The sequence below is a fragment of the Stegodyphus dumicola genome, chromosome 9 (assembly GCF_044657685.1).
Source record: "Stegodyphus dumicola isolate Sdum_Otavi_A_Nest chromosome 9, ASM4465768v1".
In the NCBI taxonomy this organism is placed as follows: Eukaryota; Metazoa; Arthropoda; class Arachnida; order Araneae; family Eresidae; genus Stegodyphus; species Stegodyphus dumicola.
The window spans coordinates 17,579,318-17,597,626 of record NC_140776.1 but is presented as its reverse complement, the minus strand read 5'-3'; the positions used below and the strand labels follow the sequence as shown (position 1 = coordinate 17,597,626).

The 18,309-nt window shown below is 31.8% G+C and overlaps 1 protein-coding gene across 2 annotated transcripts in view; it reads right to left on the bottom strand.

Moving 5' to 3' along the window:
• Nucleotides 1–423: 423 nt before the first annotated feature.
• LOC118193355 (cell adhesion molecule Dscam1-like) overlaps nucleotides 424–18,309 on the bottom strand; it is a 978,906-nt gene continuing 961,020 nt past the window's right edge. For both annotated transcript variants that reach the window (XM_085823255.1, XM_085823256.1), the window contains exon 26: nucleotides 424–2,302. In XM_085823255.1, coding sequence (XP_085679381.1) covers nucleotides 2,226–2,302 — 77 coding nt within the window. In that variant the 3' untranslated portion in view covers nucleotides 424–2,225. The remainder of the gene's footprint in view (nucleotides 2,303–18,309) is intronic.

The window sequence follows — 18,309 nt, the reverse complement described above, 5'->3', positions numbered from 1 at the left end:
CACAAAGCGGATTAAATTACAAAACTATTTGTGGCAACACAAACTGTCTAGTTACTAGTTCCCAAAGCAGTTATATTATGTAGTCAACTGTAAAAAGTTGGAAGTAATTGCTTTTAAAAGAAATAAAATATCCCAATTCTCGCAACAGCTACATGTTCGAAGATCATAAGGGGTTTAAGGTGATGACCCCCTTAAAAGGTATAAATTAAAAAACAAAATAAATATATTAATATTTGAGGAAAATTTGCAGTTTTTATTGCCCACCTACATACAAAGTTTTGTTCTGCAGGTAAAAATTTAAATTGAATATATTGATTACCCATACTCATTAAAGTATACTCATTTAGTATATCAAATAAAGAGTTAGACATACCCCAAGTTGTCTTTGGTATTAAATTTCTTTCCACGTAATAAACTAAATAATTATCCAAAAACATTTTATTAACAAATATCTTATTTTAAACAGTAATATAACTTTACAATGATGTATTTGATATATACAATGTTTACACAATGACAGATGATTTTGAAAACTTTAGAATTTCAGTTACAAGTTCCATGGATATGAAAAGAATTAATATTTTGACACCTGAATTTTTTGATTCCATTCTCGCCAGCACTTCAGAATTCCTTTCAGGTCACTATCATCATTTGTGATCTTCTTTTCTTGATTTCACGGAATGCTAGCAGCAAAGAAATATAGTTTAATAGAATTTACAGAAGTCGTTAATGATTAAACATATAATTCTAACACGAGTTTCTAGCGAAAAACATTCAAATGTACGACAGCAGTATTATCACGAAATTATTAAATTTAATTTAGTGTTTAAAAATTTTTTACATATAATTATTGTTATTAGTATAACGTGATGGTATTTCAAGATTTATAATTTTAATTATGATTATAATAAATTCTCTCTCTGCATAATACGGAAAAAAAGACTATTAAACTTTAGCCATAATTGTTTTAGAAATTTCTAAAAATTTGACATCTCTATTTTCGAAAGGCAACTAAGCTTCTTTTCAATAAATAAAAAAAAAAAAAAAATTATTATTTATATTTCATCATTTCACAATTTAAAACACATTTTACGAAAATTTTAATACCAAATTCTAGCAGAAGAAACAGTCACAATAAAATTTATTCACTCTTAATTCTTAAACGTAAAAGACAAATATTGCATTTAACTATTTTAACCATTGCACTGCTATCAAATTTTAAAAAAAAATTATTAAATAATTATCGACCTAAACATTTTAATTAAAAATAATATAAATATATTTGTAGACCACTTTTTTTATTTAACAATCATTTATTTTCTATTCTTCTGCTAAATTTAAAATTTTTAAACCAATTCGTAGTTTGATCATTACTTCATCAGTAAAAGGTGTGTCGATAATTTTCATATTTTTTATTATATATTTTTTAAAGCGCAATGGAGCATTAGACTGACGCGGCTATTAGTCTCAAAACGGCATTTTGTGTCGTTTCACTTTCTGTGTTGGTTCACTTTTCAAACCGTTGCCACCAAATATTATCGCCATGCATTATATTTAAAGAAACTAAATAATGAAAGTCTGCACGAATGTTTCTCACATTGTAAAAAAACTACGGTACCTAGAGCCATCAAATTTTGAATAACGTAGTCTTCCAACCGAAAATGGGCACTTGGGAACCCGAATTTTGAATTTCGAATTTGTTTTATTATGTCTTTCGAATTTTGTAAAACTTTAAGGAATTTTTAATGAACAAACCTATTTCAAACCGAGTAATGGCAACACTGCGCAAAAAAAAAAAAAAAAAAAAAAAAAAAAAAACTCCTGCGTGCGAGACTGTGTATTGGAAATTTCAAAAATATGCTGTCTTTAAATATTTTGTGATAGTTCTGTTGAATTGAATTTTATGCGGTTTAAGTGCGAAGAACATGGTATTTAATAAATAAAGATAACGCACAAAACTTTAAAAAACGCCCTTTGGGGCATAATTTCAGATTTTCTTTTTCTTTGTGTAACATAACTCCTTCAATATTTCTTTTCTACTGTCACATTCCGAAGGATACAAATGCTACCTTTGTTTGAGTTCTTGTTTCGTGCGCGGAAAATGTCATGCAGTCATTAAGAATAGTTCACATAAAGCAAAATTCCATTCTCATGCTCATTCGTGAAGTCCTTCTTATCAAATATGCAGATGGCGGAGAAAAAGATTTTCAAATTGTGTCCATACATCATTCGTTATCGACACACAGACCACATCTGGCAGTCACAGCACCGATCCGAAACTTGACAAATGGCGACTGGGAACCTGAAATGAGACGAAAGGGAAAAATTATTTCCGACATTCATCATCCTCGAAAATGCCTAATTGCGTTTTTGAAAATGATTATGTAAAATTATGGGCAGAGCTCGCTTTTTCCGCTGTACGTATGTTTTCAGGGTGAAAAGTTACGGTGACGATCTCAGGTTGGGGTAATTCAAGTCAAGTTGGGGTTAATAAATCACTTTATCTTAACGATAATGTTCTTCTTTACATTTTCATAATCGTTCTTTCTGAAGGCGCTCGTCGCAAATGAAACTATACATAGTTTATAAACACCATAACATAATAGCAGCTGCAATGACAATTTGTTGCAGTTTAGAACACAATAGATAATGACCTCTTATTGACCACAGGATAAAGAAACCCACTGCCGGTTGTAAACCAGCAATGGAACACAGAAAAGATAATAAAGTGCTGTGTAGTTCTAACAATATATTAGTATTAAATATTTATGAAAATAAATTATTAATTTAGAAAATGTTTACATCCTGCAGCAGTAAATGTACAAAAAAAAAAAAAAAAAAAAAAAAAAAAAAAAAAGACAGTTCGATATCTCTCGTTTTAGCGCGACTTATAATATATATTAAATTTATATATAGCATTGTTCTAATGAAGGCAGTTTGACACGAAATCGGATTGTTTCTGAAATGGCATGCCAATTGCTTTTCCATATTTCGATTCTACGACAAAAATTATGCCTAAAGATTAAATTTTGCAAATTTGGGGGCGACATTTACTAAAAAAATTCAAAAATTTATCTTGGCGCATTTTTTTCAGTTTGTGCCAAGTATAAGTCACTTGGCGAACTTTTTTATACCGAATAATTTATAGCAACTCGTTTTTCTTTCCTTATTTTCATTGTATACGAGTGGAAAAAGGTCATCGTTCTTACAGTCAAATAATTTTAACAAAGCTCGGAAACCACATTTAGCGTTATTATCGCTCAAGAAAAAAAAGATTAACACGCCAATATGCAAATCCATGTATATCTTAGAAAATTTTGAATTAAAAAAATAATTTTTTGCACTTGTGCTTAGAAATACACATCTATTTTAAGATGATATTAAAAATTTTGTATGTTATAATACTCAATTTCTTTCGAAAAAATTAGGAACTATATTTAAAAATAAATAAAAAAATGTGCGAATTATAGCATTTGGATTAAGCCTAAATTTTGAATTCTGGAAGAAGGAATCAAGTAAGTTTAATAAAAAAAAAGAGATAGTAATAAATATATATCAAATTCAATTAAAAATATTTAAAAATACAAATTTAAAAATAAATCATAAATAGAGGTGTGTGAATTATATTTGAACTACGTCTAAATATGGAATTCTGGAAGAGGGAATCAAGTAAGTTTAACAAGAAAAAGAGATGTTCATAAATCTATAGCAAATTCAATTAACATTGAGGAGCTGAAATTTTGAGAGCCTAATTTTTTAAAATCTACTCGTGCGAGTTTTACAAAACTTGGCACTTTGGCATAATTTGAGTTGTAGAATCGAAGTATATAAAAATGTGGCATGTCGTTTCATAAAAAGTCCGATTTTGGGCTAAAATACATATATTAGAACAATTCTGTAAGTGATTAAATTGTTTTTTTTTTTTTTTTTTTTTTTGGATTTAATGGCAGAATATAATTGTGTGTAGTTATGCAATTTGTATTTTTAGTCATTGAGCTAAGGAGCGGCGAAAATGCAAATCAGACATCTTTTCAAGTGAGCACTTGCAGCTTCATTTCGTAGCTACTGCTCCTCCTCGGTGAACTAACCTTTGTAGTGGGGTCCTCCGCGTAACCTTATCTCGTTATAGCAGTTCCGTAACTACTGGAATTATAACTCTTTGCGGCACAGTGTGTCCGCTCTGGACACACCTAAAAATTTCCTTCTGTACGCACAGAAGCATTGAATGAAAAAGGATTTGTAGGTTACTATAGGTTATTCTGAACCTTCTTTATCTATAGTAGATGGCAGCTGAACACAAAACAGTTGATATATTTTAGCCATGTTCAGTTTTTTAAGACCCTCATTTTTCAAAGAAATCTTCCATATTTTTTTAGGGTATAAAAGGAATTGTTTGAAAAGAAATTTCTATGTTATTTTTTTAATTGTATGCCAATCTCCTTATTCTATATTAGTTTTAAATTTTTACTTGAAATCTTGCCTAAAATCAAACGGCGAACCCTAGGTGTGCTCAGACCAGGCTCACCGATCATCTAGGACAACTGAGAGTCTGTATTCTTTATTTTTCCGCATCTCATCGCTCAGTTTGTTGACAACAATGCTTATTTCAGCACTCTTTCCGAAGCTCTATTCAATCAGTATAACCACTTTGAGCACACCCACAGAATTAAAACGATAAGTGCTACTATCACAAGATAGTACTTGTGTACTCCTCTAGGCCTAATTAGACTGCCTACCTTTATTTTTTATCAAAACCAACTTTAAAATGTAGCGTGCCGGAAAGAGATAACAGCATAGATTCTTTTTTGGGGTGTGCAGTAAGGTGAAGTTCGAATATTTTCGCCGTGCTTAGCAAGTCGCCCTATTCTTCAGCTTATGTGACGTCTGTGAGAAGGAAAAGAAAATGAAGTTCGGTCAAAATTAAGAGCCTCTTTACTTCTACCAATAACTGTTATTATTACCAATGACAGAACATAAAATAATATTAGAGTATATTTCTGAAATATAAATACATCATTGATACGTACGTATCTCGCGTAACTCAAGAACCAGTAGCCTCAGAAAGTTGAAATTTCGTATATAGAGCTGCTATAACATGTAGTTGCACACCTCAAGTTTCCATTGCAATCGGCTGCACCAAAAGTATATAAATAAATAAATAAATATATATATACACATACACCCATTTTGTTACTAGGTTCAGAAATTTCAGTTTGTTTTATTCTTATATGTTGGTAAATTGTGCATTTTTTTGCTTTAGAAATGACTGAATTATGTTATTCTTATGTCCGGTTAAGGTTTTATGCCTTTAGTTAATCTGCATGCAATATTTGTTGAATTATCAACAATTTAAAAGTTGTTTAGCTGCGGAAAAGACTCATTTTCGTTTACCATCATGATAATCTAGCCATCATGATAAATGAATCACCATTACTAAATCATAGTAGCCATATCGCTTTAGATTTGAAACATAACATAAACTGCAATGTTTTTTTGCGGAGTGGGACCAAAAGTAAACTTTCAGTTTTGTACACGGAAAAATCTGCTTTGTTTCCAAGGGGCCGAATTGTTTCTTTTTGCGTAGAAACTGTAATTATAATAACTGTTTTTTTAATTGTTTTAACTGTATATGGTGTTTTATGTTTTGCGGTATTTTACAGTTTTTTATAAAGATGTTTTGAGTTGTTATGTATTTTGCGCTTGACGTGAAGTGAGAAAATGAATATCCAGGATATATTTAAAATGACATTTGAAAATCAAGGGCTTCTTTTCGGTAAACACAATACAGCCTTTCAAAAGTTTAAAATTCAATCGAAACGTCGCGAAAAATATTTGCAATATCGATGAGTTTAGATCTAACATACAAAGCCAAATCCAACAATTGTCATTTTTTATCGATAAAAGAACTGGATATGGGAATGGATTAAGTTTCTAATCGCATATACACGGTGGTTCAAAAGTTATTGAAAATTTTCACATTTCATTTAGCTACGGTGTTTATGTTACTTCAGAAATGAATAAATTATGCGTTTTTAAGGAATTTCGTCTACAATTTGTTTTAAAGTATGTCGATAGATTACACTTCTACGATAAAAGAATGCAAATATCCCATAGTATACTGTTAACATATCAGCCATCACTGTATGCTGTCACCTGAAGAAAATGTAAACAGAGACTTAATTTCCTTAGGATTATTTGATGCACGTCAAATAAGTCAGACACGGGATAATGTCTTTCAAAATTATAAAAGACGTCATGGTTGATTTCGTGGAGGGCTTTCTAAGGAAAATTGGCTCGTATACACGTTACGGCTTAAGAAATTCTTAAGCACGAAAATTTTTTCGTGCTTAAGAAAAGCACGAAAACGCCCATGCAGCCAGCCATCAATGTTCAGTGTTAAAAAATGTGTGAATGCCCTGAATGTTAAAGAATATTAAATGATCCATACGTACCCTTTACGTCAGGGATGCCTTCGTGTGATCGGTAAGTCATCGGTAAAAATTACAAGGCTTCAGATCTGGAGGGTAGTTCATAATAAAAGGAAGAATTAATCACCTGATTCTCTGCACAATTTAAGCACAAATGTGCTTCTAGGTACAGCAAATTGGTATGATGCTTCATTTTGTATGAATGTCGCAAAATGCAAGTGTTTATTTTTTCCATGTCTACAAAAGCACGGTCGTGCAACATATATTCCTAAGGAAATCCTCCCCGAATCAATCCCGCTCTTGCCAAATAGCCCTCGCGTGCTTTGTGATATTCAAATAAACAGTAAAATAAATGTTCCCCAGACGGCGTAGTGGTTAGAGGAGCCGGGCTGCGATACCGAAGAACCCAGGTTCGAATCCCGGAGAAGGCATAGATGAAAATATTGTCTGCCCCTTTATAGGAGGCAAAGGTGGACCACCTATTAGGCACCTCGCCTCCAGAATAGACACCGCCACATCTGTCCTTAAGAGTGGCCGATGCCAGCATAGGCAAGTGCCCGCTATTGGAAAAAAAAATATTTAATAAATAAATAGTTTGTAAATAAATCCTGGTTGTATTAAAATTGTAAAAATCGCTAAATGGCTCAAAATAATAAAAAAATATTTAATAAATAAATAGTTTGTAAATAAATCCTGGTTGTATTAAAATTGTAAAAATCGCTAAATGGCTCAAAATAATAAAAAAATATCTGATGTGTGCATGCATCACATGACTTCCTTACACGGAATATTTAATTATACCCATTTTTTCTTGCATTTCATTTAAACTTATTGGATTCAATTAAATCTACTTCGTCGATAGCGCATATACCACAATAGAATAAATGCACTATATTTGTTTGCTATAGCGAAACTCTAAGTTCACTTACGAGCCCTAAGTTCACTTACGAGCGTTACATTTCGTTCATTTTTTGACTCAGAAGGCACAAAATTTATAACATCTTAAGAATTATCTAATCGTTGCCACATGTTCTATTCAAATACTATAATAAATCTAAAACGATGTATAAAAGAAATTCAGCAAAGAACAACAACCACAACAAAAAAAGAAACAATTTTTTTGCAGACGATTCAGTATTTCTCATTCAATTAATTCAGTTCTCACTTCGCGACAAGGCAAAAATACATTAAAACTCAAGATGTCTGTATTAAAATTATGAAGTAAATCTTAAACACTTATTTCCTCGAATAAATTCCAGAATGGATTAAGCATGATTTAATTCGCAATAATAATAGAAGGCGTTATCTTTGTTATTGCGAAGCTTACTTTCTCTAGATTGGCAACAAATCCACTATTCTGCTGTTTCAAATGTAAAGAAGCAACGGCCGCCATGGAAAACATTATTAGGCTTAGCGGTACAAATTTTAAATTGTTGATAATTCTAAAAATATTGCATACAGATTTACTAAAGGCATTAAAACCTTAACCAGAAGATAAGAATATAATTCAATAATTTTTAAAGAAAAAAATGCGCAATTTACAAATATATAAGATTAAAGAAACTGAGATCACTGAGCCGAGTAACAGAGTGGATATATATATATATATATATATATATATGTATATACTTTTGGTGCGGCCGATGGCAACCAAAATACGAGGTGCACATCTACATGTTATAGTAGTCCCTATATACAAAATTTCAGTTTTTGAGTTATGCGAGATACGTACGTGCGTACGCACAGACGCCAAGGAAAATTCTCTTCAGAATTCATTTTAAATTAGTTTTACATTTTTTTGGGGGTGGAAAGAGTGCTTTACCCTGTCTTTACGCACACATGTCACGCAAAACCATCGTTAAATTACATTCGATAGGGGTGAAAATGGATATTTGTGCTGAAATATAATGCTTGAAACTTTTCGCGATTACAATACTTCCTTTTTACTTCGTACAAGGAAGTAAAAGGGTTCTCTATCATTCAAAATAAAACATATCAAGTGTGAAGGCATATACTTCACCTCAGGGGAAATGCATTATTCAGGCTTTAAATATGTACCTAAATGTAATTTTCATTAAACTAAAATCCTCCTGAAATGAGAGGATTTCTTTTACTTACGTATTCATTTATTTGTTTATTGACAATTTTATTTAAATTCCTTTTGAGTCAGAACTGAACCCCCTTCAAAAGCAAAATTTGTTTCATCTTCTTGAAATCTCTCTGTACTACGTTTTTTTCTCCTTTCAAAGCACAGTTCAAAATGATCGCAAAAAAGTTTCTTTTTGCTCAAAAGTTAATCACACACAAGAAAAAGTTTCCCCCTTTTATCGTATCATTTATTTTTATTTTAAATTCTGATATCATAACGGGGAAGATAATTTTCGCCACTTGATTGATAAATGTTGCCGTAAAGTACTCCACCTATTGGATGAGACTCAAATTTGAGATTTCTGAGTCTTCTTTAATGCTCCAGGTAGTTATTTTATGTTCGACTGAGCGTAAAAATTAAAGATATGTTAAATGTTAGAAAATATTGTCTTAGAAATTTATAGATGCTTTCAACTTTTTGGTATTTTCTGTTTTAGGAAGACACGGAGAGTTTCTATTTGAAACTAAGAGAAATGTGCCTTGTAAATTAATTATTTATTCTAATAAAGTAGAATAACACAATGTAAAAATCTTCTATGAGGAATACGTAAAACAAGAACTTTTAAGAAAATATTATTTAAAAGTTTCCCAATAGGCAACAATGCCGTCTAAAATTTGTACAAGTAGCTCTTTTTCTTTATTTCGATATCTCCAAATAAATTTACATAAATAAATATTAAATAACGTACACTTCGCACCACAGTGTAATAAGCTAATAAATCCTTCTCCAGAAAACTATTTGGTATATGATGGAAAAGACCCACAATTTCGCATATTTTTTTTTAAATTATTATTAGATGTTAAAACATTGTAATATTTTAAAGTATTTATTTATGAAATGAGCAAAAAATAAACAAATAAATTGGAAAATAAAGTTGACTTTCTTATTTAATGTTACTTTAGAGCAAAGTATTACATATTTATTGCTAATTTCTTACGTATGTTTACTAATATTACTTATTTATCATAACTTCATCTTATTGTTACTAGATATATTAAACCACTATACCGTCTGGGAGGGGCAGTTAGTTTTATTAGCTTTCTATGAACCGTTTTAAGACTTATTATTTCATTTTTTAACATTTATAGCTTAAATTTTATGGGATCGACTCTTTAGTATGTTAAAAAATCAAATGTGAATGCAATTGTGATTCTCAAATTGTATGTTAAAAACAAATTTTTCTTGCACATAAATAAGCATTACTATATGCGAAGTCAGATAATGTTGTGAAGCTGAGATCGCGAAACAGCGATCACCAACTATTATGTTTAAAAGACACTTTTCTTATATATAACTAAGTGTTAATCCTTTGTATGTCAAATCTAATAACGCTTTAAAGCTGTGAACGCCAAGTGAAGACAGTTAATTATTAGTATTCGAGATCTACTAAAATTATCTACCGAAGAGAAAATGTCTTTGCGAATGTCTTTCTAAGTGAATTATTTTCTTGTATTTACGTAAAATATTATTTCTCGCATTTATGTTACAAATCCCCATGCATTAAGTTGTTAACTGAAGTCGGAATCTAAGTCGGACTACCAATGTTTAGCGTTCTTAAACTGGTCAGCTTGTTCCACTGGCAAACGTTCCTTCTTCGTTTAAGGTAGGATTAAAAATTGATATAATGAATTAGAGACTACGAAACAAGTTCAAACGCACTTAATGCAATGTGCGAAAATTCCCACTTAACATGATTCACAAAATCATTAGAAAGAGCTGTTTTAAAATTTAAACTACTAGCCATAATAAAAAATTTTCCAGTATTGAAATAGGAAACTAATCATCTGTAACATGAGATATTTGATAAAGAATCAAATTTTTGCTCCACAGAAAATTACAGTTTAGACTGAAGAATCCATTTTGTTTGTTCTCTCGAATAGTGCGTCTAATTTTGCTATGAACACATCATAACATCTTAGCCCAAAGGGGCGTTACACCCAAAGGGCTATCAATCTCAAAACGGCATTTTGCGTCGTTTCACTTTCCGCGTTGGTTCGTTTTTACAATTGTTGCCACTACATATCATCGCCGTGTACTATATGTAAAAAAAATTAAATAATGAAGAATCTGCATGAATGTTTCTCGCATTGTGAAAAAACAACGGTATATAGAGCCATCCAGTTTCCAATAACGTAATTCTCCAATCGAACATAGGCACTTACAATTCGGGCCTGGTATCAAATTTTGAATTTGTAGTATTAACTATTTCAAATTTTTTAAAATCTTAATGAATCTTTATTAACAACTTCAACGATTCCAAAGTCAGAAAAAATGACAAAACTGTACGAAAAAGAAAAAAAAAAAAAATCCACTAAACGAGATTGTGTATCGGAAACACTAAAGATTTGCTGTTTTTAAATATTTCGTGATATTGCTGTTGAATTGAATTTTATGTGGTTTAAGGGCAAAGAACATGATATTTAATAAATAAAGGTAACACATAAAACGTTAATTAAACGCCCTTTTGGGTGTAATATAAAATATGAAAGCTTTCAGATTTTTTTCTTCTCCCCCTTCCTTTTACTTCTTTCTTTCTTTTCAGTCTTCATCACTATTATTAAATAATGAAGAATCTATATGTATGTATGTTCCCCGCATTTTGAAAAACGGGGGCATCTAGAGTAAGTTTTGAACACACCTAGTTGTCTGAAAATGTAAGCACTTCGAAGCCCAAATTCTGAATTTCAGATTTAATTTTTATCTTATATTTTGTGTTAACTCAATTAAGTTTTGATTAAATGTAAGCTTCTAGCTAAATTAAAGTTGCTTTGTTGGCTATATTCTTACTTGAACTAAAAAGCGTCTATTCGCTAAGTTCAGCTGTGTCAATGAATGCATGAGAGGGGTGAAAAGAACCTTTCAAATTCAAATCAAGAAAATATGCATTTAAACAGAATTTAAATCAAGTAAATACGTGCAGTCGGCACTCCTGGTGCTTACAAAACTAAGCCAGCATATTTGGCTGTACCTCAAAGCAGAAATATAAAATTAAAACTAAGCCTAAGCTATTAATCAGACTAAGATGCACAGACATCATTAACACGAGTTGGCTGTTAGCCCTACCAACGACGTAGACAAACCGACAATTAATATGCGCGGCCGTAAAATAGCAAGCTTAAATCTCAGCGAAATAACATAGCCGAAACATGCTTTGTCAGCAATGCAGAACATGCTTTGCCTGAAGTAGCTCCGACAGCAGCTCAAAATTGCGCCTTTCAATCCTACTTTGCATAACGCGCGAAAATAAAATACAATGGCAAGAAAGAAAGGGTGTAAAGCAAGAGCGATAGGAATAAAATTAAATTCAAAATAAAATTAACGGTTAAGTAAATAAAATAAAGCCCCACATAAGAAACTCAGCGAATTAAAATTTATATTGCCAGTCTGTAAGATATTTATGTTTCAGATTTAATCATACAACTCAGCAATTTAAACACACACACACAAAAAAAAAAAAAAAAAAAAAAATCACTGCACTCAACAAAACATAATATATTTGTCTTAACAGATTCGGTGATTTAGCAGAAACGTGTCACTATTGTCCGAAATGAAATATTTTTATATTTGGCATGCATGCGTGTTGCCAGTTGACAAAAGCGTAAGATATAAAACTTCGAGATTTAACTTAGATTTTATCGATTAACAAACTAAGTGATTTATTTACGCGCAATAAATGGAATTCTTCATCTTTATCATTAATTACCAGCTAGAACCGTGAAATTACACTATCTGAACTAAAATTAAATTAAAATCATCACAGATTTTTTTTTCTTTTGTATAATAATTATATTAGGCGGCTAGTATCTCAAAATATAAAGATAGACTCAAACCAATATTCACATACAAAAATTTCTAAAATTTGTTTCGAAAGATGTAGCAGATCACTCACAGAAAGGAAATCTGAATGTTACTTTACACAATAATGTATCCTTTTATGACTTCCAAGTTATTTATTTTTAGAATTTACTGTTATAAATAACTTAAAAACGTATTTTAAATCTTGCCAAACTATCATTCTATGCTCTAAAATATTATATTATTATACATAAAGCATTTTTATGCGTAGAAATATTAGTTCCTACTGACACATAAAATCATAAAAGTGCTTTAAAAAAAGTAGCTTAAAAGTAATTCACTAACATGTTTACATAATGTGACGACAATTTATTTAAAGAAACCAAATGATAAAAGTATTGTTTTTTTAACGATTTTTCTAGTTACTGAGTGAAACATAATTTCTGCAGAAATTAGTATGCAAAATGAGGTTTTCCACAACTTGCGGAATAAACCGCATCCATTTCCCTCATTTACCATTCAGTAAATATTCGAAAACTAAGAATCTAGTTCTTAAATCCATCAGAGCTAAGTTCATTATCTCTTCCCCCTCTCCGAAAGGCTCTGGAATAAGCTCTATAGCTCTTTCAAATCTGTTCGTTAATCTTAACTGCTCCGGTCAATAATCCTGATAACTAGCTCGCAATCAACGTTGCATTTAGAACAGTGACTTGTCTCTTACATTTCTCAAATTTACACTCTTGCTCCATTCGGCGTGAGTGTCACCAATCCAAAGGATATAAATATATTTAGCTACTTAAAGATTCTTTTCAAGCCAAGTTCTCTAAGTCGAGCCAATACCTTGACAAATGCGATCCACACTGGAAATTTGCATAATGGGATGTCCTTGATGGGCTGCGCCAAGACTAGCCTTTCGGGAGCTGCCATTACCGGCCCTTGACTACTCATGTCGGATGAGTGCTTCTAGTCACGAAACATATGCCAAGGGGACGAATGCAAATTTTATGCTGGCTTTTAGAGTTCTGGTTTGATTCGTAGCTATTAGCTGCAAAGTCTCCAGCTGAATATTAAAGCAAATCATTTGCTCGCTGCGTGCAAATGAAGCTGCTAATTTTATGCATTTTCGTCACATATCTGCGTGCAAAATTCTGTGGAAGTTTGCGGTCGTGTGAACCCCTTGCGTTGTTACCTCAACTTCAGCGTAAGCGCACCTTTCCTGTAGGTTTATTTTCATATTATTTTTATCCTCGAAGTCATTTGTTTAAGTACAAAAAAACATTTTTATTGTTTACACTTTACGAATACTCTAATATTAAAGTAACGTATGGCGCATTATTTTTAAAAGGACCGTCATAGATTTTGAAATTACTTAACTATAGCTTTTAATTTAAAGCGGAGATTAATTCCAACTGGACAAAAAAATTTACAATCACCGGTAATTTTTTCTATAATAACTAGAGATTCCAGTAACCAACAATGTCCTTACATTCTGAAGAGGAAAAAATAGGTTTTAAGACTGAAGAATAAAGTTTTTATTTGTTTAATAAGAAATCATTACTTCCTGTCTCAATGTCTTATAATGACAATAATTAAGTTTGATTTAAAACCTATTGGGTATTTTAGCATAGTCTGTTACTTTTAAGTAAAGATCACTGATTAGTTTGTTAATCTAACTAAAGTAAACGCGATGTCATCTGCCAATGGTCAAATGTCTTCCTGGAAGAAATTTCTCAGCTTGCTTTCACACATTAGGAAGCCATAAAAAAAACAGCAAGCTAGCCCGTCGCCGGGTGCGAAACCAGGTGGAAGTACTACTACTTGCGTATGAGCAGAATCCCGACCAGGGTTTTCACCATACCAAAATATTATTTATTTTATTGGAGTGAATCTTCTTGTGGCTAAACCCCAGCAAAGGCCAGGATGGCAGGAGAGAGCATTATCATGTTTCTAACCAAAAAAAAAAAAAAAAATTCTGATATGGCCACCAAATGACTTCCTTGTGTGGCCTATTCAATTACACACCTTTTTTTTATTTTTTTTATTTTTATTTTTTTTTTTTTTTGCATTTCACTTAAACTTATTTCCTTAAATTTCATTACAGATATATTTCGCATTCAGTTGTTCAGTCCTCACTTCGCGGCAAGGCAAAACTATATAAAATCTCAAAAAATCTTCATTAAAAATTGTGTTGTTGTTATTGTTCTTGTTGTTACTGATACTAACTAGTTAGCCATTACACCAGAGCAGATCTATGAGTCCATTTGTCGTCAATATTTTCAAAAAGAAAGTAGGTCTTTTCTATATGTCTTCTTATACAAGTCCCAAATAGGTGAGATGTCCAGGAGTGAAATGATCAGAAATATATCCCCTAGGATGAGGTAGATCTTATTTCTCTGGTCAGATTTAAGACATTCCAGGTGTCAATTAGGAGCTTCGTCAAAGTATTCTTCTGAGCATGATTACCCCCAAAAGCAATAGCACCTCCTGGCTGCCTGCCAAAGTACCAATCATGAGCTGAAGAAGAATGCCGGGAATAAACAACAGTAGATTTAACTCTAGAGCAGATCTCCAAAAAGATCAGGGTACCAGTGATCAGAGACATTGAAGTTTCTTCCGGCGCCACATGTAGAAACATTAGGTATTTTGGAAGCAGGGAAGATGAAAAATATGCAACACCTTCGCCGAGAATCGAACTACGGACCTCTGGAATATGCCCCCAGCATGCAGATCACTACACCACGGAGGACACCAATAAGGTGAGAGAAATACCTTATAATGTTATGGGAAAGCACACTAGTGCTATCGCTCATGCAGTCTGCTCCCGGGCCAAAGTAGCAGTGTTCCCAGTTGTGTGGGAATTTCGTTCATTTTTTCTCATGTGTAACGTGAACACGATCCAGTTTCCTTTAGAAATACTTTCACAAAATTATTCCTCCAAAAAGACAGGTTGCCGTAACGTGCTTTGCCATAATCTAGATAATCCAAATAATAAATTCTAATTTACATTCTGAAGATATTTAAAATGTAACACTTCTTTAAATACTTCGACACTATAAAAATTAAACAAATGTATACTATAAATTTCGATACAGAAACATGCTAGAATTATTTCATGCTCGATGTAGATTGCTTAGTTAAGGAATGTAAATAAATAGTTGTCATTCAAGTAAGGTATCTTTAATGTGTTCCCTAAGCCCTTTATTAAAAACCACATATCATGAACTTCAACTTCTATTCAGTATTTATGAATTTCGATGTAACCTTGAAAAAAATCCAAACAATCCTTTTTCCTTGCACGAAGTAGCAATAGCGAAAAATTTCGGGTATCATATTTGAAAGAAAATATCCATTTTGACCCCTTTCGAATTCATTTAGATGATGTTTTTCCGTGACATCTGTGCGGACAGAATAAAATATTCTTTTTTTTTTTTTTTTTTTTTCAAAATAGATTTAAAATGGATTCAGAAGAGATTTGTTTTCGTATCTCGCGTAATTCAAAAACGAGTACCTGAAAAACGTTGAAATTTTGTGTATGGGACTGCTATAACATGTAATTGTGCATTCCCCTTTTTTGAGGCAATCGGCCGCACCAAACAGATATATATATAATTTATTCACTCTCTTCCGAGTTTCTCTTCCCACTTTGGGTTCCAGTTCTCTTCCCAGCTCAGGTTTTTAGTCTTATATGGTGGTAAATTGTGCATTTTTTGTTTTGAAAATAATTGATTTAATTTGTTCTTAAGTTCCGGTTAAAGTTTTAATCTCTTTAGTTATTCTGCATGCAGTAGTTGTATAACTATCAACAATTTAAAATTTAAGTGACTCTAGGCCTAAGAAGGTCGAAGTTTTGACATTTGAAACTCTCAGTAGAATAGGGAATTATGTTAGTTGGTGCACCAACTTCGTGTCTTTCGCCCAGTGGTGCCAAAAGTTAACTTTCAGTTCTGTACGTCTTCATACGCGCTGGCCGAATTGCTTGTTTCGAGGTAGGAAAGCTAATTTTAACTGTAAAATTTGTTTTCTTTTAACTATTTATAACTGTATTTGGTGTCTTATATTTTTCTGTATTTTGCAATTTTCTATGAAGTTGTTCTGTGTTTTTACGTATTTTTGCTTTCCCGCAAAGTGAAAAATGAATTAATTGAATGAGAATATATGTCTAACGAAATTCGAGAAAATATATTTAAATGAAATGTAGCCCAAAATGGGTATAATTTAATAGGCCATACAAGGAAGACATGCAGCGTCCACATCAGATACTTAAATTAATCAGACTTCCAGCTCCCATAAATGGTTTTCCACAATGAAATTAATGAGCACCGTCTTATACTCAGACGGTAAACAGCTGCGGTTTAAATTGTGGCAAATAAAATTCATTAATTCAAGTTAATATTGCATTCGCTTACTGAACACGTGAAAATTTAAATGATTAGATAATTTTTCATGATAAGTTATTATCTCTTGTTTGTTTGCGAAGTATCGAGTAAAAAAATTGTATTGCGTATTAATAGTATTGCACTATAGTTTATAAAATATATGTGAAATACAAACCTAAATTATAAGTCTTATACATTTAAAAGAAATGTAATGCAACCCAGCCGGAGTTGTGGTTAGTGACCCTGACTGCCGTGCAGAAGGTTCCGGGACTGAATCCAAGAGAAGACACTGACGTTTATAAATGTATAGGGTCTGTGCGACATGGAGGCACTCTAAATACGCGGCAAGCCGAAAGTACTCTCCAGAGCTTATGGTAGGGGATTAGGGATGTGGGACACTCGAAACAGTCCCCGCCCCTTAAGGTTGCTCTTCATTAAAATTGGGACGGAACTGAGCGAAGTCGTACTGTCAACGGTACGTTGCTGAAGGCTCTTCCCAATGGCAGAAAGTAGTGGTTTATGATTTCAGTGAAAGATTGTGTATCGAAAACGGAAATCGCTGTGTTTTAGTATTTCGATTAACCGAAAAAATAATTATTTGCAATGTAGAAAGAAAAATTAAATATTTTCATTTCAAATTTAAGCATGTTAGACCTTTCTTACATTTAATGCAGTCATTTTGCGGTTTTTAAATGTTATTTTTAAATTTTCCGTAAAATATATTCGACTTGCATTTCGACTGCCTATTTGGTATGCTTTGATTGATTTAAAAAAATTACATTCAAATTTAAATTATTACTTTTATTACTTTTATAATACAATAAAATTCCTAATAAAAATATTTATTAGAAATTAAAAAATAAAAATAATAATAATCTGATAATTTTTAGATTTTACATTACTCCCAAAGGGGAGTTTTTCTAACGTTTTGTGTGTTACTTTTATTTATTAAATAGCATTTTCTTCGCCTTTAACCCGTAAAGTGCAGTTCAACAGCAATATCGCAAAATAATCTTAAAATGAGCATATCTTCAGTATTTCCCAGTCTCGCGCGCTGGAGATAATTTTTTTTCGTACAGTGTTGCCACTGTTGTCTTTGAAATCGTTAAGTTTCTTAATCAAAAATTCATAAATGATTTACAAAATATGAACTAGATAATAAAACAAATTCAAAATTTGAGCTTCCTGATGCCCATATTTAGTGGAGGAATACGTTATTCATAAGTTGATGCCTCAGGTACCGTTGTTTTATTACAGTGCAAAAAATATATATACATAACTTTATGCAGATTCTTCATTATTTAATTTCTTTAAATATAACACAGGGCAAAAGTATTTTTGGCAGCAATTTGAAAAGTGAATCAACGTTTATAGTAAATCAAAGAAAAAATGCCAAAACGAAATTAATTGTCCTTCTGGGAAAACTGTCCCTTTGGAATAAAAATATTAGGAACTGATACATATTATAACTTTAAGCAAACTTTTAATTAAATAAAGAGCATTAATTAATTAAATAATGCAATTTCATATTCACGAAATTTGAGTACAACACGAACGTTCG